Source organism: Etheostoma cragini, chromosome 12 (assembly GCF_013103735.1).
Source record: "Etheostoma cragini isolate CJK2018 chromosome 12, CSU_Ecrag_1.0, whole genome shotgun sequence".
NCBI lineage: Eukaryota > Metazoa > Chordata > Actinopteri > Perciformes > Percidae > Etheostoma > Etheostoma cragini.
In genome coordinates, this window is record NC_048418.1 from 2,309,361 (window position 1) to 2,331,458 (window position 22,098).

General features: G+C 40.6%; 1 protein-coding gene across 1 annotated transcript in view; it reads left to right on the forward strand.

Annotated features, from left to right (window-relative positions):
* Positions 1–22,098, forward strand: part of LOC117953970 (glycogen debranching enzyme-like) — a 29,744-nt gene that overhangs the window by 371 nt on the left and 7,275 nt on the right. The window contains exons 2-19 of the mRNA XM_034887389.1: positions 2,618–2,743; positions 4,169–4,379; positions 5,310–5,479; positions 5,657–5,860; positions 8,062–8,243; positions 10,624–10,735; positions 12,006–12,132; positions 12,776–12,878; positions 14,274–14,371; positions 15,565–15,704; positions 16,341–16,528; positions 17,488–17,611; positions 18,599–18,762; positions 19,239–19,340; positions 20,242–20,397; positions 20,555–20,705; positions 21,695–21,819; positions 21,916–22,028. Coding sequence (XP_034743280.1) covers positions 2,656–2,743; positions 4,169–4,379; positions 5,310–5,479; positions 5,657–5,860; positions 8,062–8,243; positions 10,624–10,735; positions 12,006–12,132; positions 12,776–12,878; positions 14,274–14,371; positions 15,565–15,704; positions 16,341–16,528; positions 17,488–17,611; positions 18,599–18,762; positions 19,239–19,340; positions 20,242–20,397; positions 20,555–20,705; positions 21,695–21,819; positions 21,916–22,028 — 2,558 coding nt within the window. The 5' untranslated portion in view covers positions 2,618–2,655. The remainder of the gene's footprint in view (positions 1–2,617; positions 2,744–4,168; positions 4,380–5,309; positions 5,480–5,656; positions 5,861–8,061; positions 8,244–10,623; positions 10,736–12,005; positions 12,133–12,775; positions 12,879–14,273; positions 14,372–15,564; positions 15,705–16,340; positions 16,529–17,487; positions 17,612–18,598; positions 18,763–19,238; positions 19,341–20,241; positions 20,398–20,554; positions 20,706–21,694; positions 21,820–21,915; positions 22,029–22,098) is intronic.

Here is a 22,098-nt window from a genome sequence, read left to right on the forward strand (position 1 = left end):
ACTAACTGACCGTTAACGCTTTTCACGTTGCTCTTCGTAGTTCAACCTACACCCTTATAAGGGAACATATACAGTCTCAGTAATTTTGAGAAACGTCAAGGCTGCCTTGGGTTACGACGAAGGTAACTTTGCAACATAGATACTTATAACCAATCTCAATTTCTAAATAAATATGACCAATCCTACATTACTTTGTCGTTACAATTCCAACTTGACGGCACCGCCCACTTCAGTGCAATCTGGTCGGGGCCGACTGTGTTAAGTACACAACTTAATTAGGTTGTTTTATTAAAATAAAGTTTCTTTGATACATTGTACGTATGCCGAATTGTTAAGTGGGTCATTTCAATTAAATCAGGGCTTTGCATTGTCTTGCATGATGCATAAGGGTGCGCTAGAAAGCGATGCGACGTTAAATTGCCCCTTTTGTGAATGGAATTTGGAGTCCAGCCATAAACGCGACCTTAGCTTTGCAGGTTCCTGCATCACCGTAGTGAATACGTTATCTACTGTCATCTTGAAACTGTACGTCTGCGTCTCTATTTTGTTAGTCGGTGTCGGTGTGAACCCGAGGTGCCAAGCACGATGAACAGTGTTTTATAAATAGATAGTGTGACATTAACAGCTGGATTCCTGACCTTGGTCTGATCATCGGACCGATGCACTGCGCAGACTCAGAAGGAGGGTCCAGTAACTGGATGCATTTACCTGCTCAAATTATTACACAACTGAACCCAAAATTGACCGCAGCATTATCTGGACCCGTGTGCAAATATCTGTTAGCATGTGGCCACTAACTGTGCTGTTGTTGACTAATATCCATGGCATCTACTTAACCATCAAACCTAAATGCCTAACCTTATCCTTTACCCTCACCCTAAGCATAACCATCAAACCTAAATGCCTAACCTTATCCCTCACCCTTACCCTAACCTTAACCATCAAACCTAAATGCCTAACCTTATCCTTTACCCTTACCCTAACCTTAACCATCAAACCTAAATGCCTAACCTTATCCCTCACCCTCACCCTAACCTTAACCATCAAACCTAAATGCCTAACCTTATCCCTCACCCTTACCCTAACCTTAACCATCAAACCTAAATGCCTAACCTTATCCCTCACCCTAACCCTAACCTTAACCATCAAACCTAAATGCCTAACCTTAACCCTCACCCTAACCCTAACCTTAACCATCAAACCTAAATGCCTAACCTTAACCCTTACCCTTACCCTAACCCTAACTTAATTCTAACCCTGATTCTAAAACCAAGTCTTAGTCCTCAAAAAGCCCTTTAACGTTATGGGGACCAGCATTTTGTCCCCACAAAGCTGTCAGGACCCCATAAGTATACTGTATTCCCGGTTTTTGGTTAGCTCTCATAAGGGGCCAGTTGGGTAGCGCACGGCCATGACTCTATGACGCTGATGTCCGGTTGCTCCACATTTTACATTTACAATCTGCAACGTTCCCTATCAGGACTAAGCAATCTGGCCAACTGGCCAAGCAATCGGCCCCTTCCAAACAGGCATATTTTCAACGGGCACGGCACTAGTAGTATCAAAAGTAGATGCTCATAATGGCTCCTATCAGAATGTTATATTTTATAAATTAGGGCTGCAACTTACGATGACATTAAAAAAGTAAATATGCTCCAGCCTCAGAGGCTTTAATACCAGCTGACTCACGGAGTCCAGTGGTTTTAGCAGCAGTTATGGTCTGTTTGACTTCCTTGTGCTGTTTGCATAACGCATTTCTCAACCATTGTATTGCCTAAAAATCCTTTATTTAACATTTAACCCCTCCTATCTTCATGCCAGTTAGCAGTATTTGACAAACGTCCCATGTGCTATTGATGTCAGTCATGCATTTCAAATTGTGAATGCTTGTATTCAATTTGGTCAATGCATTTGTGTTTAAAGTATATTTTATTATGATTTCACAAACCTTCCCCCCTAACTTGTGAAATCAGCAGTTTTTGGACAAGTGCATCTTTAGATTAGATTAGATTCAACTTTATTGTCATTACACATGTAACGCATCTGTAGTATGGCCGCAGATTATTAGGCCCTGTTGAAGATCAGTTCACTACTTTTATTGAAAGTGGGTGTTTTATCCAATTTTATAGCATTGATAGTAATTTGAAACGTTGTGTGAGGGGAAAAACAACAAACATTAAACAATTTTTTGTTAAAAGCCGGAGAAAAACATATAGCTTCCTCAACTTTGGAAAAAGTGACAAAAAAATCAGGAAAAGTGTCAAAATAAATGGCCAAACCGTTAAAAAAAAGTTTTATTTTGAAATTATTTTTTAAAATTTCAACACAAGTAAATCAGAAGGAAACGGAAAATACACGCATCCCGCGGAATTTCCTGCAGCACCGGAGCAATCCCAGAAATTGAACGTTAAGAATATAGACTAGTGCCAATGCAGTGCCCCAAATAGCCTTGTGGAATACCACTGATTTGACAAGAAGGATTTCCTCATGGTTAAGGGACAGGGTTAAAGTTTAGGAACTATTTCATACAGAAGAGAAACCATTTTGCTAATTTAAAAAAGTGTTTTGTATGTGAAGAGTTTGAACTATTTTGCAACCTGCATTTCTCTGATTACAGGAGGCCAGGGATCAGTTCACTTTGAAGATCTTCTCAAGATGTTGCCTCAACACCTGAAGCAGATCCGAGTCCTAATGCTTAACGACAAGGAGTGTTTGGAGAGGACTCTGTTCAGACTTGAACAAGGTAACGTATTATTTAAACCGCTGTGCTTTCGGTGTTGCGCTTTTCCTAATGCCTGAAAGTATCAGAAGTAGCATTTAGTCAGATTTATGGATATTGCTGTCGACATTTATATACATACACGTATTAGTGGTGGACAAAACCAACTGACAGATTTTAACCCTTGGGTTGTCCTCGGGTCAAATTGACCCGTTTCAAAGTGTTTTATATCAGAAATATTAGATCTCTTTCAACCAAATTGCCCAAAAATAACATGGATGATTCCTTATGTTCTTCAGGTAACAATGATTACTTTCATTTTGGGTGTTTTATTTAATCTTATAGCATTTGAGTTTTTTTTTTTCTATAATGGTTTCCAAACTGTATGGGGACTAGACTTTGACATCTACCCATCTGAGATCCACTCAACATCCTCTGATCTTCACTATTAGTCAAAATAATTCAGAATTTCTGCCTTTTTAACTAAAAACATATGTATAATTTGCTATGAATGAGGTTTGTTGACCATGAATTTGAAAAATAAGTGTGAAACCTGTTATTAAACTTGCTCAGGTTGTTTTAAAAAATGCACCAAGAGCTGGGAAAAGTGAGAAAAAACTCAGAAAAAATGACAAAACCATCAGAAAAGCACAAACAAAAATTCAATTTTGACCTTGAAGGACAAGTTAAAGGTTAACGGGAAGACAACACAAGGGTTAAGGTGAATTCAAGGTAGCCTACTATTATGGTTGGGCGATATAGACCAAAAATTATTTTATTATTTAATTTTTCGGCTGAAGGGCAATACAAGATCTACTGTATATTTCATGGAGTTACTGGGGTGAGCCGTGCGCCCCCCATCCGGCCCCATTTTGAAAGCCAGTCTGCAAAAATAAGCGTTAGTTAGAGAGAGTCCAGAAAGGGACACCAGGTCATGCAACAAAGAACACCACCATCAAACTAGAGGCCTCAAACTTGGCTTTCTGACACTTGGACTGGGAGACATGTACCAGTTGACCTTTGCAGGACTCTGAACCTGATAGGGATTGTGTGGGCTGGCTGGACTATTTATAGACAAACCTTTCACGGTCCAGCCTCTGGAGGACTAGTCTCTGTGACGGTATTTGAAAAAGTTTTCCTTTGTATAGTGTGTGTGTGTGTGTGTGCATGTGTGTGTGTGCGTGTATGTGTGTGTGTGTGTGTGTGTGTCGGAAGACTGACTGTTCTGCAGTCAGTTACAGAACTGATGTTAAGACTATAGAAGGCCAGTATGAATGTGGGGCAAATATTCAAGTTTTTCCCCCCTCCATGAAATTGATCCTTTCATTCACACAAATTATAAACTGGCATGGGACAGCCAAAAGCATTTAAACACACTGTACCAGTTGGTCTTTCATGGATGTCATGTACTGATATCAAGCAATTAATCAAAAGTGTCTCTCTCTTCAGGGTTTGAGCTCCAGTTCCGCCTAGGTCCGAGCCTTCAGGGGAGGAGGGTCATGGTGCGCACCAACTATCCACTTGAAGGAAAGGAGTTTGAACGAAACAACTTCCGTGTTTTGGGATGGAGCTACCCAACAGGAAGGGAGGATGACTCTGATAAGTTCTGCTCGCTGGACCTCAAGATTGCCGGGTCCTATCAGTACTACTTTGGATATGGGTAAGACCCCCCCTGATAACCGGGTCCTATCAGTACTACTTTGGATATGGGTAAGACCCCCCCTGACAACCATGGCCACATTTAATCTGCTTCTATTTCTGCAGATTTTGAAACAAAGTAATAAAGCTTAGAGTGGCCGGGTTGGCTCAGTGGGTAGCGCAGGCGCACATATATACATAGAGGTTTATACCTCGATGCAGAGGCCCAGGGTTCGAGTCCGACCTGTGACAATGTCTTGCACGTCTTCCCCTTTCTCACCTATCTGTCCTGTCAATTCAAAGTCGGAAAGAAAGCGCCAAAAATAATCTTTGGTAAATAAATAAATAAGTAAAACTGAGAATGTTAACACATCGTCCCAACACGCACAAAACACAGTTTACCAAATGCTGCTGTTTTTTTTAAACCTGATCCCCGCCAAAACCTATTAAACCATCTGCAGATTCCGTTTGGGTCTGCTGATAATGTTCTCCGGGCTTTTTCCCACATTTGATGATGCCCAGTTATTTATTATTTTAATGCCCTAATGAGAGGAAGAGAGGAAGTAGGAGCTAGCTCCAGTTAGTTAGTCATCAGAAGGCAAATTACCACCAAAACAAACATCTGGCTGTTAGATCTGGCTTAGCAAAGACACTAGGAAAGCAACGCAGTACAGAAAATAGGCACGGTAGAAACAACAGAGAAGATATATTTAAGCACGGGCCTCCATGTTCAACTATATCTTTAGATGTTACAGTTATGGCTAAAAATGACAACAGAAATAAACAACTTCAGTTTGCAGACTACACATTTTTATGTTACACACAGTTTATGTTTGTATCTTTCTTTTCTGCTCATTCACTGTGTGATACTAGTTAGTACAAGCGCTTACTTACATCCATGTTGTTGAGTATTTTACTGTATCTTCTTTGGTTTACATCTCTTTTCCCACAGAGACACGGAGCAGTCGGGCGGAGGATACATCGTAGTCGACCCAGTTCTTCATGTTGGAGCAAACAATGACATCCTCCCATTAGACTGCATCACCATCCAGACCTACCTGTCCAAATGTCTGGGACACCTAGATGACTGGCCAGATAGACTGAGAGTAGCCAAGGAGTCAGGTGTGTATGTGTGTGTGTGTCTGTGTGTGTCTGTTAGTCTGTGTCTAGTTAATGTTCTAGAGACAGTGTGTGTGATGGTACAAGGGATTCACATTATTATTGGAAATATTAAACAATATGATGCATCTGCTTAATAATTGTCAGTTTGGGTGTGTGTGTGTGTGTGTGTGTGTACAGGGTACAACATGATCCACTTCACACCTCTGCAGACTCTAGGAGAGTCCAGGTCCTGTTACTCCTTGGCAGACCAGCTCAGCTTTAACCCTGAGTTCAGCCCCGCTGGTCAGAGCTACAGCTGGGAAGATGTGGGGGTGCTGGTGGAGATGTTAAAGAAGGAATGGAGCATGCTGTGTATTACAGATGTGGTCTATAACCATACTGGTGAGGGACTTTATGCACCCTGTATTTCCAATTTTCATGATGCATTAATTGGTTTTAGTCAAAATTCACTGATTCCAGGTACTAAAATTGGAAGTGTTTTTAGTTCCTTCTCTCGTCTGTGACGGTAAACTGACATTTTATAGATCTCGGTACGCTTCTTTGGTCCGCTCTTGATGCGCACCAGAGTTTGATTGCCGTGTTCTCACCTTCCCAAACAAACCGCATCAGCAGTCCTTAAACCAAGGACTATTTCATGGGATAGTCCGTTTTTTTTGGGCAGGTATGAAAGCTCATCCGAAACTCTGGTGCGGTTCAAACAAACTCTGAAATCAAAATCTCTGGTCCGCTTGAAAACCAAGGGGTCTCGGTCCCGAATACAGGAAGTGAACCAAAAAACAGAGCGTTTGCTAACCTGTAGTTTCAACCTTGCACAGAATTTACTCTCTCTCTCTCTCTCTCTCTCTCTCTCTCTCTCTCTCTCCTTTACTCGCTGTCTGTCAGCTGCTCACATTGTTCGCCTACTTCTAAAATATTAGAAACACTAAAGCAAAACCAGAAAACCGAAGACCTTATACATTTAGTGTTGCTCTTTTATTATGAAGGCCAGGAAGTATTGGCCCTCGGTTCCACTCGGATATTCTGGCCAATAAACAAGCGACTGTTTCAACCGCGTGATAATTGTGCAGTGTGAGAACAATGTTCACCCCCGAAAACGCACTTTGGTTTACTGAACTATAGGTGTGTAAGTCTTCAACAGCAAAACAAGTTTTCAAAGCCATCAGTGAAGCAGCCTGAGAGAGAGCATTTTGTTCTCTCTTAAGGTTTTAAAGGTCTTACAAATTGTTCTCTCTCTCTCTCTCTCACACACACACACACATCCACACATGCACATTGTGAAGTGTGTGTGTGTGTGTGTGTGTGTGTGTGTGTGTGTGAGAAGCATGCTAAATCTGCAACAAACCTCCCATTACTAAGAGACAAAGAGGCCACTGGCTTTAAGCCGATAGCAGAGTGACTAGACTTGACTTGATGTTTAAGTGTAGCAGCTGCTCCTCCCTGGGGTTCAGTAGGCTGGTTCGTTACATGAGACGAGCTTATGGATCAATAGTGAACACACTAACATGAAAGTAACTAAAAGGACACTGCAGCTCTAACACACGAGAGTGATCGCTCTCCTACAGTTATGTTACCGTGTCCTCCTTGCTTACTCAGCCACTCTTATCACCTCCTCTCCCAGAAAAGGTCACGCAGTAAAATGAGCCTGACTAAAAGGTTAGACTGCCTGAGTGGTTAATGTACTGTCAGTCTGTCTGTAGATATCTTTTTTTTTTTTTTCTTCGTCCATATGGTAGCCTTTTCTTAACTCTCTAAATAAGGCTGGTTCATAATCTGCTGCTAAACATGCACTACCAGTCACAAGTTTGGGGTCAATTTGACATTTCCATTGCACTCCATTATAGACAGAGTGTTTTATTTTACATTATATCAGATTAAGGAACAGAGTGAGCCTTTGGAACATTGGAGGCTGATAATGGGCAATGTAGATATTGTATTAGAGATTAGTCGCTCACTCAGATCAGCTGGTATTCTGTCTATAATCGGCAGTATGTAAATTTGTAATGGACCCCAAGCCTTTGACCGGTAGTGTATAGTATTGTATGATTAGATGTTTTGATCGAAGGCAGGGTTGGCAACTATTTCTGTTATGGCGACTACTCTTCTCATTTTCATAATCTGGGTTGTGACTCGTTTGGAAGAAAAAGCACTTGCCGAGCTCCTCATGTTTCATTCAAATATAGAAGATTCATCATGTCACAAAATAAATCCTTGGTTGGCTTTGAATATAACATAAAAGAGTGAAGAGTGAGTGTAACATAAAAGTATTCTTTTATAAAAATCTAGCTTCGTAACTAACGAAGCGGTCACCCAGCACCTCATTAGACCTGAGAATGACCTAATTAGGAGACCATTTCCCAGAGATTAGTTGAACAGGTGTTTCAAATGTTTCCTCATGTTAGCAGGAGTAATGTAGTAATGCTAGTAATGTCAGCATTGTTGATGATTCCTTTCTGGCTCATGCTCACCATTTTTGCCAACTATTTTCAAGTATGTGTTCCAACATCTATCGTACCTAAGACAATTAAATTACTAGATGGGGGGGGATTGTGATTCAGTGTTGTTGTTGTTCTTTTTTTTTGCAGCTGCTAACAGTGAGTGGATCAGAGAACATCCAGAGTGTGGGTACAACCTGGTGAACTCTCCCCACCTGCGACCAGCCTGGGTCTTAGATCGAGCTCTGTGGCATTTAACCACCAGAGTAGCAGAGGGACGCTACGAAGCTAAAGGACTTCCTGCTGATATTACCAACGAGAGCCATCTGAATGTGAGTAAAAACAGTTCAGCTGGACACTCTCTGCACAGCTGTACAGACAGGGTTCAACATAGTTTTTTTCGTTTACCAGCCAAATGGGTAGTGAATGTTCAAATGTTACCAGCCACTCAATAGCATAACCATTGTTTCTCTTGACTACCAGCCACTTGCATATTTTACCAACATTTGACTAGCTAGATGGGGCTAATTCTGAACCCTGTGTACAGACTATAGAAAGAGTAGAAATGACACACTGCATGACTGTGTTGTAGAGGATACACATGTGACAACCAGTGGGCTTTGTGGATCATTTGACAGTATTAGTTAATTAAAGTTATTTATTAGTGCGCGGTGAAAATGCAGGTCTGCCCATTCATTTCAAATGGCAGTAGTGTGTTTAATTTGATTCTTTCTCAATTTCTCCGTAAATGTAGCGGCCTTCGAGTGCGGTTGGAAATGTTGAGATCTATAAATGATCTGAAAGAAAACCATAATTGTGAAATAAAAAGTGTACATATGGTAAATTCCGGGGGTCGCCAGATCACTGTTTTCTGGTCCGAACATGGCCTTAGTCTTGAAATCATGTATTTCTATTGAGATGTGACAAAGACCACAACACTTAATTTTGTCTTTTTATGTTAGATGTACTCAATCAGTCAACATTTATTTATATAGCACTTTACAGTAACCAGCAGGTATCTAAAGTGCTTAACATCAGAAACCAAGAATAACTAAAAAAAAGAATGAAACATAGAAAACAGTAAAATCAGAAAAGGTTACATAGAAATATGTAATATTCCGTATTAAAAGCCAGTCTAAACAGATAGGTTTTGAGTTTAGACCTAAAAAGAGCTACATCTGTAATACTGTGAATATCAGAGTGTAACTTGTTGCAGAGTCTCAGGGCAACAACCGCAAAAGCCTGACCACCCCACCGTTTATATCTGGACTTGGGACTTTTAAAACCGGTTGTGCTCATGCAGGGTTAAACTCTCGGACAAATACTTCAGGGCCAGGCCATTTAAGGCCTAGAAAACAAACAGTAAAATCCTAAAATCAATTCTAAAACGCACAGGGAGCCAACGTAGGGTGTAGAGAACGTTCATTTATATTTATTATACAGGAAAGTTAAAAAGTAACATTACATTACAATATAAACGGGAAACATATGACATTAAACGTGGTTACAGCACGTCGGGACAAACATTTGTACAGGACATCGATTTGGACTAGACCAGTTTGGACAACTAAAACAACAATACAGTTTTGGCACATGAGGACAGAAACTTTTATACAAGACATCCGCTGGGCTGGACAAATACAGACAGTGCAAACAAGGCTTGGACGACACATGAGCCATTAACGTGTGCAGGTGTAACTGTTAAGATGGAGCTGTTTGTGCCTTTTTGAATTATGTGATGGATGATAGTGGTCTGATGTGATGTTGGATGTCGTTCCAAATCTTGGTGTATGTATAGAAAAAAGATTTCTGACCAAGTTGTTTTTTATATGGAGGAACTGGAATAAGTGCCTGTGAACGGGGGTGATGTGTGCAGGTCTAGATGTATTTGTCCAAAAACAGGCAGCGGTATTAAGTACAAGATGAAGTCGTGAGATGGAGGTTTGATTCAAACCAACATAAAGAGCATTACGGTAATCCAACCTTGAACTTATAAAATCATTAATCACCTTTTCTAGATCATGCCTGTTAAGGAAGGGCTGAACTTTAGCCAGGAGGCGAAGCTGGAAAAAGCTCATTTTAACAACATTGCTGATTTGCTTATCAAATTTCCTGTTGCAATCAATAGTAACCTCTAGATTTCTGACAGCTGGCTTAAGGTCTAAAGCGAGAGCTCCCAAACTCAAAGCTGGACCGTGGACTGAAGATGAGACACTCAGTTTTAGCTTCAATGAAATGAAGACAGTTTTGTGAAAGCCATAACCTAATATCAATAATACAGCTAAGCGGGGATGCTTTCATTAGGATTCCAGACTACCTTATTCTAATGTTGGTAGGTAATAAAAACATGGGAATACAATGAATAAGTAAGTAAAAAGCTTCTATAGATGACTTCTTGTATGCTTTATGATTGTAACATATTAAAAGGTGTGTTTGCCAAGCCTTGTGATTCATTGCTGATATTAAATGTACATTTTTTCAACATGTTGCAGGCCATGAAAGCTATAGTTGATAAAGTAAAATAAAAAAAAAGGCTAATTTAATAATAGTGATTATCGGGCGCCCGGGTAGCTCAGTTGGTAGTGAGCACACCCATATGTAGAGGTTTATTCAAAGCCCCCTCTCTCCTCCCATTCATATCAAAGCTGTCCTAGTGTTTGAAGGTGGAAATAATTAAATAAAAAATTAAATAATTGTGTGTGTTTTTTTCAGGCCATCCGTAGTGTGTTGTGGCAGGACGTGTATCCTCAGATCAAACTGTGGGAGTTCTACCAGGTCAAAGTGGACGTTGCTGTGGAGCAGTTCAGGACCCTACTACTAAATGGTCGGTACTGACAAATAACTGAAATACAAACAATACACACTTCGTCATGGTTGCAGCACTTCAAAAACATGTCAGCTCGACAGCAGTCTCGTGCATAAACAGGATGTGTTCAGGTTCTCCGTAAAACAGGGGAACATAACCCTGAAGCTAGCCTAGAAAGCTAGACGCACCCTAGCAGCAACAAATGCAATTTGCAGCTAGGTTCAATTTAGCAACTCTCCGTTGGCTTGCAAGCTGAAAAAACAAATTCTGGTTAGGCCAATCACATTGTGTATACAGTCGGTGGGCGGGGCTTAACGTAATGACGGCAGAGTTGCGAAGGTTACGCGTGAATTCCGCTTGTTGATTGTAATTTCCCCACTGGGGATCAGTAAAAGTATCAATTATAAGTATTATTATTATTTCAAATTGGCTCTGGCCGTGACTCTGGAAGACTTGGAGTTAAGAACTGAAGTCATTCTTAGAAAAAGAAGATGTGTTCGGAGTTTTGCCCACCGGATACGGCAAAAGTTTAATCTATCAACTTGCGCTGCTCTGGACGGTCGTAGCGCTGTCCTATCGCGTGTAGAGGGAATTTGAAAGACAACCCTTTATCCCGCCCCTCGGATTGAGCCCAGCCAATGGTGAGTTCCCAGGCCCAACATTTTGACGTGGGTCTGGCTTGTCAGGCTAACATGACACAATAAAATGAAGGATTTCAATCAAACTGTATCTGATAGAGCTGCAAAGATTAATCAATTAGTTGTCAACTATTAAATTATTCGGCAACTTTTTTTAAGATTTCTTTTGGGCATTTAAGGCCTTTATTTATACAGGACAGCTGAAGACATGGAAAAGGAGTAAACCTCTCTCTCTCTCTATATATATATATATATAAATATATATATATATATATATATATGGGCACACGCTCTACCAACTGAACTAATTGCCACCTATTTTGATAATCAATTAATCGGTTTGAGTTGTAACTTTTTTTTATAAAAGAAGGAAAAATGTTCTGATTCCAGCTTTTTGAATGTGAATGTTTTATAGTTTCTTCACTCTAATAGAAAATAATCATCGTAAGTTTCAGCCATAGTATCGGACCTACCTGACTTGCATTAAACAAACAATTAAAAAACGTGACTAAAACTCTTGTGTAGATGAGGCCTTTTTAGTCAAAATGGAAAGCAACACTTGCTGTGTGTGAGATATTTGAGACAATTGATTTAGATGCTATTTAATAGACTTAAATGATCCTTTTGCGTGTGTGTGTGTGTGTTTTCAGGCACTAAGCCAGACCATAGTAAGACCGAGGGGAAGAAGGGTCTGAAGATCATTCAGGACCCTAATTACCGTCGTTATGGCAGCACAGTGGACATGGACTCTGCTCTGGAGACCTTTGTACCTCACAGGTCCGTTTTTAAAACTTCAAGCTATGACTGTCATTTTCAACCTTTCAGTTCTTTTGTAAGAAGTGACAGTTTTAGAGGTCTTTTGAGTTCTTTTATTAATTCATGTCTGACAACCAGTCAAGTGTCGTTTTCTTACCGTTGGTAGCAGATGAAGATTTAATAACATTAGCATTATTTCAGATATTTTCTAGATGTTTTCTGTTTTGCAACTTCAGTTAATTAAATATTTTAAATAACATGCGGTTGGATCCCGGCCAATGGCCCTTCCTTTTGTTAATTGTACTTTGTATTGTATTTTAACATAGGGGGTGTATACTTATGCCATCTGTATTTCAACATAGGGGGGTGTATACTTATGCCCCTGTATTTTAAGGAAGATTTTTTATTTATTTACAATACATTATTCATTCACAAAGAAAATGGGTGTCCTTAAAAGGTTGGATTTTCCAAAATTTTCTGAATTAAGGCTTTAACATCCTTTTTCCAAAAGATGTTTTTCATTCATCTTTTTAATCAACTTGATGGGCATGGGTGTGTAAACTGTCCCAAGCTACTGTATGTACTGTATATTATGTATTTAGCACGTTGCAGAATGTACCGTAGTGGTATTTTTTACATCTTATGATACTTCTCTCTCCACTAGCTCCTCCCCAGAGCACGTTGAGGAGTGCTGTGGTTGGCTGAGACAGAGAGTGGACCAGCTGAATGAAGAACAGCACCACATTGTGCACCAGCACCAGGAGCAGGTAGGGGAGCGTGTACTGTAGGAACGGTTGCTGCCAATGGCACCTATGCAGGAGTTAAAGCGGGACAAAATGATCCAAAACGCTGTTCCGGCATCTTTGTTTAATAAGTAACTACATCTAATGGTAATAAGAGTACTTTTTTATTTTTTTAAATAATGCCAAATCCCCATTCCAGTGTTTCCTATTCGGTCTCAGCAGTACACTGCCATGAGTCCATGAACAAGGCAGCGGCCTGTGGTGAGTTCACATGTATGTAAGAACAGCAGGAGAGTCTGGTACTATCTGGTAATGTCAGTTGAACAGGGGAGGATCACATAACGTGCTGCAGATCCGGTGTTTTGTAGTTGAGCCAGACCAGGGGTCTGCAACCTGCTGCTCGGGGGCCACATGCAGCTCTTTAGTCCCTCTAACTGTGGCGTTGACATGAAACTATATGGAGTCATTCTTACACATTTTAAACAACTAAACATTTCAATCAACTAAAATGTGTGTCATAGCCTACTAGCCTCATAGCGGTCTTGAGTTTCTGTAGACTAGCTATGGATTACAAACCCATATCCAAAATAAAATCCTATTTAAAGACGTTTCCAAAATAAGCCCACTACATGTGCTTAAAAACGTAACTGGCTGGTTTGAGAGAAAAAGAGATTGTGGAACTGCTGCAAAAAGCAGAGCAGAGCAAGTCCACTTTTGAGAATTGAATCAATTGGTCAAAAGACAGGGCAATAAAAATGGCAACAAACATAACCATAACCAGAAGCTCATTTAGACATACTAGGAATGTTGATAGGCTTATTTAGACTTAATAGGCTGTTACCTTCATAATAAGGCTCATAAATGATTTGCCGCTGCCGGCAGATTTTAAAATATTTACTGGGTATGAATGTAGCACCGGTGTGTTTTATGTGGAGGGACTGCGTCGGACTCATTTTAAAAATAGACTTTAAATACTAAGCTTATGGCCTTGTTTGTCTGCGGCTGATCTTAGGGTTCCCGCACCTGCCACATCCCACTTTAACCCATGCACCTATATGAATAATAATTAGAATGCAAAGGTACAGAATGATGTAACCCAGCACTACAGTAAGGCCAGAGATGTCTGAGCAACCGTGTGTGAGTGCACGTGGGAGCCAGCTGGACCCAAACCTGACACCTCAGGTTCTCAGTGATGTCAGGGGTGTGACGCTGTTACAGATACTCAACATGTCTCATGTCAGTTAGATTTATTACCTGTAACTACCAAAGTAAAAGAACTGTCCTCTACTGTAAGACTTAGAACATGTGTGTGCTGCATAGTAGTTGCACAAAATGTGGAATTAGAGACATGCTGAGGGTTCCCAAAATACACAATGCATCAATCAGTGTTCATTATGTTCCTCCTCTTCTTTCCTCAAGGCTGCCAACTGTATTGTGGGAAACGTAGTGTACGAGCATCTGGCGGAAAACGGCCCCAAACTCGGTCCTGTTTGCAGGAAAAACCCTCTGGTAACCAGGTAACGAATTTAAAGATATTGGTGTAAGGAGAGAGGGAAAGAGTGGGATAGATATAACACATGGACAGGCACATGCATCCTGTGTCAATTGGCTTATAATCACAAAAGGTCTATATGTGTAGAAGCATGAGTCTAAATTCAGTTAATGTGTGTGATCAAATCCTTCGCTGAGATACTCAGAGATGAATTTTGACCTGACTCAACATAAAACATGCGTGGTACTTTTGTGTTAATCGTCATACACCAAGAAGACACTTAAAATACTTGAGTAGTCCAATCTTCAGTCCTGTTGAAAGAATTTGCTCCAATCAGCTGTCTCTCTAAAGTTGTGTGCAAACAGTTGAAGTAATAATGCGGCATAGCAATGCACACAGACAAATAGAATAGAATGCCTTTACTGTCATTATACACATAAGCGTACATATATATGCATATACACATGTGTAATACCTGTGCAACGAGATTGAAGCAACTCCTTTCCAGTGTCAACAAGATACGTAAGAGGACTATAACATGGAGGACAATATAAGTAGTGCAAAAGAAAAGAGGGGGGGGGATGTCGAGATGCACAGTTCCTGAAACAACTATATACATTTATAAAATGGTAAGAAAGATAAATATGGTTTGTATACGCTGTGTGAAAAAACTAAGTTGCAGGTATGAAATTGCACAGTTATCGGTGTATCAGAAGTATTAAATATTAAATGTAAATTTGCACAGAACTTGCAGTGTTGTCAAAAGGATTAAATATTAAATATGGCACAGTAATGAAATTAAATGATTACATATTAAATATTGCACAGTAAAGATATTAAATGACTACATATTAAATATTACATACAGTAATGAAATAGCACAGAATTTCCAGTTGTCAAAGTAATAAATATATAAATATTGTACTGCAATGAAATTACACAGGATTTCAGTGTCTTCTAAGGTATTATATGTTAAGTATTGCACAGTAGGTGGGAAGAAGAAAGTCTGGGTCTGGGGTCCGGGGTCCGGGGTCCGGGGTCCGGGGGTGGGGGGTAGGCTGTGAAGTGAGGTCAGTGCATATGTGAGAGTGGTTATGGGTTTTGGGAAGAAACTGTGAGCTACATCCTGGACAGATAGCAGGGACATGAGGGTCAGGATTATGGGGTAATGGAGGCTGAGTGTCTGTGGATCTCAGTGGTTTTACCTCCCTGTCTCAGGTACTTCACCTTCCCGTATCCGGACATGACTCTGGACCAGGAGCTGCAGATGCTGGATCAGCCAGACAAGACTTGTCACTTCCTGGCTCACAACGGTTGGGTGATGAGTGACGATCCACTGCGCAACTTTGCTGATTCAAGTAAATAAATATTTATATTAAACTTCTTAGAAAACAGTCAGGTCCATAAACTGAACCGAGGAATAAATAAACTGGCGTTGCCAATCTGTCTCCAAACATATTTTTATTCCCAGGCTTTTAACCACAGTAGAATAGTGGCCTGTCTAGATTATAAACATTTTGCTGTGGTCTTTTTGTTGTTTTTCTATCTATTGTGTTGTGTCTTTCTAAGTTTTTGTTTTTCTGTTTGTACAGCACTTTGGTCAACTGTGCTTGTTTTTAAATTTGGATTGGGATAGGATTGGAATCACTTAAACATTTTTAATCGCGATTAAGTGCATGATTGTCCAAAGTTGACCTAAAATTAATCTTATTTAATCTGTTCTAGATTTACTTTGAAATGGATGGTTTTCAGGTTTTTATGTCTAAGTGGTATTTGAGACTGGACATACTGTACATATAAACATACTGTAACTATTCCTTCCTTTGTCCATCATTATCAGGCCAGTTTTTTAGGGATAAAACACGTTTTGAACTTCTGTGTCCATTGATAAGGACTCAAGAATCTGAAAGTAAAGAGCTATTTTACTTTATGTTGAACAGTCTTCACTAATGACATGTGTCTGGGATTTTGGTCTGTGTCCGTGCTCCTTCTAGGCTCCAACGTGTACCTGCGTCGGGAGCTGGTATGCTGGGGGGACAGTGTCAAACTCCGCTATGGCAACGGGCCCGAGGACTGCCCGTACCTGTGGGCCCACATGCAGAAATACACCGAAATCACAGCCACATATTTCCACGGAGTGAGACTGGACAACTGCCACTCGACACCATTACACGTGGCTGAGGTAATGTCATATATCATTACGTGATCTCATGTAGCATGTGTACAATAAAATATTGTCTTTAGTTTATTTCGATCACATAGATACACATCACATACGTGACATACATGGTGAAAAACCCTAAAACAAAGTGTTACCTTAATTCATAGTGTCATATTAACTCGTTTCCAATCAGTACTGATCAAAAAGATGTAGGTTTAATTTGTTTTTATTAATGAAAATATAGATACTTTGGCGCCAACGTATGATTCTCCTATCACACGTATGAGGACAGCGATATATTCCTATCAATATTTCAACCCACTCCTATTGAAGAAAATAGTAAAAGTGGGAAAGAAACATCTAATTTGTTTCAAACTGATCACTCAATGTCGTTAAAGCCCAGCCTTGGTGTGTGTATAAAGGTAGATGCGTACTTTATATAAGTGTAACCTATCTTTTCTCCCTGTCTGTACTGCTGCTGTATTGTCTTGTCCAGGCCATGTTAGATGCAGCCAGAAGGGTCAGACCCAATCTGTATGTGATAGCCGAACTGTTTACAGGCAGCGAGCTCATTGACAATGTGTTTGTGAACCGGCTGGGAATCAGCAGCCTTGTACGAGGTACAACTCTCCCGCATGAACTAACGTTATGTTTTTGTCTTCTCTTTTCACTTCATTGTTCTGCATTCCTTCTCTTCTTACCTGCATGTCTCCTCTCTCATTTATTTATTGTTTTAATCTCTTGACTCCCACTCTGTGTTCATGGACTGTGTGACTGCATGTTGTGGTCCCCTGGCCTGTTATCACTAACTGGCGGCCTTCCCTTCACACACATATCCCTCCTCTTCCTCCTCCTCCTCCTCCTCCTCCTCCTCCTCTTCCTCCTGCCACTTCCTTGTCCTTTCTTGTCTCTTCCCCCTAACCTCCTCTCTTGCACTGGCTGCACTGGTTTTGATGTGTTGCCTTGCTGTGGTTGACCAGTTCATGATGGACGTGGCCCGAACAGCGTGTCCTAACCTGTATGTGGTGGCTGAACTGTTCACCGGAAGCGAGGAACTGGATAATGTCTTCGTAACCAAGCTAGGGATCACATCCCTCATACGAGGTACAGTCACTAATATGTTCACAATGCACACACTACACACTACATACACAGTATATTCATCAATGAAGGTGCAAAAATGAATTGATTCATCTATTAGATGTCCACTATTAAATGAATCATCAACTATTTTGTTAAATTAATCAGTTTTAGTGATTTGTTATGAAAAAATATGTGATAAAAATATAATATGTTCTAATTTCTTCACTCCTTGTGACCGTAAACTGAATATTTTTGAGTTGTGTACACAACAAGACATTGGAAGACGTAATGTGCTGGCTTAATTTTGAGGGCCAGTTCAGACCGCTGCAATTTCCCCAACCACAAAGTTCTAAAATGGTTTTGTGGAGGGCCGCATAACTAATTGGAATTTAATCAAAATCGCAATATGAACTAGTGCAGGATCCAAATGGCAGGGGGAGCGCAACATCTCTCAGATCTCTCTCTCTTTTTATTTTTTCCATAAAAATGAGAATAGTGATACCGGGCGCCAGGATAGTTCACCTGGTAGAGCGGGCGCCCATACATAGAGGTTTAGTCCTCGACGCAGCTGGCCCGGGTTAGACTCCGACCTGCAGCCCTTCAAAGCACGCCATTCCCCCCTTTCTTTTCTTCTGCTGTCCTGTCAATAAAGGCCTGGAAATGCCCCCAAAAATAATCTTTTAAATTCAAAAAATAGATCATATTCTCCAATCACATGAATCATATTGAGTCAAAATAATCACAGTTTGATGTTTTATGTGCAGCCGTAGTTACGCAACGCAAATCTTTGTTCGGAGCCGGTCTTACAGTACATTTAACCTTGTGATGTCGCCTGCAGTGCCAGATTGAGGTGTGGCCCAGAACTGCATGTCCTTAGGGCTTGATTGTGTAAAGTCATGTAAACTGCTGCAGCAGAATAGACTGTCCTCCCATCTATCATTTACTTTTTCTTTAACCCCCCCTACCCCCCCCCCCCCAACATACCCACCACCACCACCCTGTCCATAGAGGCCATGTCAGCTGGAGACAGCCATGAAGAGGGCCGGCTGGTCTACCGTTACGGGGGCGAGCCAGTCGGAGCTTGTGTTCAGCCCAGCCTCCGCCCACTGATGCCCTCCATCGCCCATGCCATGTTTCTTGATGTAACCCATGACAACGAGTGTCCCATACAGGTGTGTCTCTGTCAGGTTAGAATGGGGTTGAATAACTAAAGATGCTGATAATCAGTTGCTTTAGCATGCATTATCTCTTTTATATAAACAGGGGTGTCAAACTTAATTTCACTAAGGACCACACAGCAAAATGAGAATCACATAAAGGGCCAGCCATGTATAGTTTGACGTTTATTTCATCAATTATTCAATTAAGGCCTTGAGTTTGCCACATGTGCCCTAGAATACTATTTGTTGTTGTTGATTTAAGTTCTCAAAATTCCTGCAATGTGTACAATTCTAATTTTCCTTCTTCTGTTGCTGCTTTCTCTATTTTTACCTGATCATAGAAATATAAAGTAAACAGGACATAATGGCCCAATCCTTTTATAGAGGAAGGATTTGTGTTGTCTCTGTGTTCATATGTAACCGGTTCAGCCCAGAGTCCATGTCTATGCAGTAATTGCTGCGTCTGTTTTCCTCTCTTTGTTCTACAGCTGCGTTCAGCACTGGACTCCCTCCCCAGCTCGGCTATGGTCTCTATGGCCTGCTGTGCTACTGGTTCCACCAGAGGATATGATGAATTAGTGCCCCATCAGGTTAATAACACACACACACACACACACACACACACACACACACACACACACACACACACACACACACACACACACACACAGAAGCTGTGATGAATATCATTTTGGCTCAGTGTTTAGTCATTTTTTTTGGCTTCTTTTGGGTGTTTAAAATCACATTATTCACACACAAATACTGACATATGGTTAATGCTGGTATATTTTCTCTAGTTTGTGACTTACATAGTTCGAGAAGCTAGATGTAGAGCTAGAGGGTCACATGTCCATCTTTTAAAGATTAATCCATTTTTTTTAATGTGAACATGTTTTATGTGCGATGGTATGATGTGTGATGAATGGTGTATGATGTATGGTGTGATGGTGTGAACAAAAAAAACACGTTGACGAGCGACGGGCTTCTGTCCAGTCAGATGTTGTTGTCTGCGAACTGTCAAACTCTCCAGCCTTCGATATTCACGCTGAATGTGATGCACACGGAAATCCGTTTGTTGGCTTGTAGTCTGTTTAAGTAGAGAACATTTCTTTGCTGTTGGTTGTGACTTTGCTGGCAGAAGTTCACCAAAGTTGAACAACTTGGCTTTGACACCGGAAACAAATGTTCTATTTGCCCCTTTTCTCACATAGAATAGAAGTGAATGGGAGGCAAATAAGATAAAATAAAAAATGAATTGATCCCAAAAACAAAGAAGGAAGAGTGCAGATACAAAGAGTGCAAACATACAGAAGAATATAATTACATAACAGTAGGTGCAAAATGTAAATATAAACAAAAACAAAATAATATTCACCAATGTGTGACCGTGTCATTAGATTAACAGACGTGTGTGTGTGTGTGTGTGTGTGTGTGTGTGTGCATGTGTGTGTGTGTGCATGTGTGTGTGTGTGCATGTGTGTGTGTGCGCAGATCTCTGTGGTGAAGGAGGAGCGTTTTTACCCCAAGTGGAACCCCTCAGCGCCCCCCAGCTCCACTGGTGAGGTTGGACTCCAGACTGGCATCATAGCTGGGAAACTGGCACTCAACAAGCTGCACCAGGAACTGGCTTCCCAGGGATTCATACAGGTACTAGAACTTACTTTGTATGTGTGTTAATAAATGGAGACATCAGCTCCCGCTGCAATCTGCAGTTGCAGTTGTTGCTTTGTTTCTGCACATACCTTTCTTATAGTCCTTATCAGTGGACAGCTTGTCTAAATGCTCTAATCATGTTCCTCTCCAGGTGTTTGTAGACCAGGTTAATGCAGATATCGTTGCAGTGACTCGACACTGTCCCAGCACACACCAGTCTGTGGTAGCGGTGTGCAGGACCGCCTTCTGGAACCCCAAAACCCACCAGTACGACACCGACGTCCCCCCCATGTTCATACCAGGTATGACAATAACAATATCACCTTTTTATATTAGAAATCAGCTTATTATTGTGTGTGTGTGTGTGTGTGTGTGTGTGTGTGTGTGTGTGGAGACTTTCATTAAACTATATCACTTCCTTAACTAACGCATGATTTTTTTTATCATACAACATAAACATATCCCCTCCCTGCCTCCCCCCCCAAAAGAAAATAAAAACTCGTCATCATCACTAACTTAGACACAATGTAAGAACAGATAATTTAATACCCATAACAATCCAGACAATATAATACAATAATAACCAAATAGACATTTAGCTGTAAGCCAAATAAACATATAAGTTCCTAGGAGACCTCCAGAAAGTGTAAGTAGACAGAAATGCAGACAGACAGACAGACAGACAGACTTTATTAATCCCAAATTGGGAAATGAATTTGTTACAGCAGCAAGTTACAAAGACATACACACACATACTCACTCATACACATACAGGAAAAAAACAAGTATACTAGAAATAATAAATAAGACTGAAAAAATGTACTCCGAGTAATGAAAAGACTGTACATGTACATACAAGGGTAGAATAAAATGTCAATCAACATACATAGTGTGTATATAAAAAGTTTAATGTGTATAAAATTAAATATGGAGTAACCAGTGTGCAGGTAGCGTATTGTAATGTGTGAGGTAGTGAGAGTTATTTCACACACCGGTAAATTAAAATGTATTATTTATTATGATTTAGTATGATATTTAGTATGATATTTAGTAAGTTATATTTTTCAAAAGCTGCAGCTTTAACCATCTAACAAGCCCACTCGTGCATAGATTTTGTTAAAGAATTTGTTATTCAGGTATGCAACAAATCTTTCTAATGCTCTCTCTCTCTCTCTCTCTCTCTCTCTCTCGCTCTCTCTCTCTCTCTCTCTCTCTCTCTCTCTCTCTCTCTCTCTCTCTCTCTCTCTCTCTCTCTCTCTCTCTCTCTCTCTCTCTCTCTCTCTCTCTCAAGGGAAGATAGAGGAAGTGGTACTGGAGGCAAGGACCGTGGAAAGGCATGCTGGGAGTTATAAGAAAGATGACAACTACATCAACGGCATGCCAGAATACACGGTGGAAATAAAGGAGCACATATCGGTGAATACTGCTACGATTGTTTTCAGGATAATGGTAATCCAGTGTATTTTTTTTAATTAAAGTATGTTAATAAACATGATGTATGTACCTCTATAGTTAGAGGAGAGTGCAGTGGTGAAGAAAGCTGGAGTGATATCTAAAGGTGCGTCCGAGTTTGTGCAGGAAATCACCTTTCAGAAGTTGACGCCCGGCAGCGTCATCGCCTTCAGGTAAGACACACACACACAGACCCACACACACAGAGACACACACAGACCCACACACACACAGACCCACACA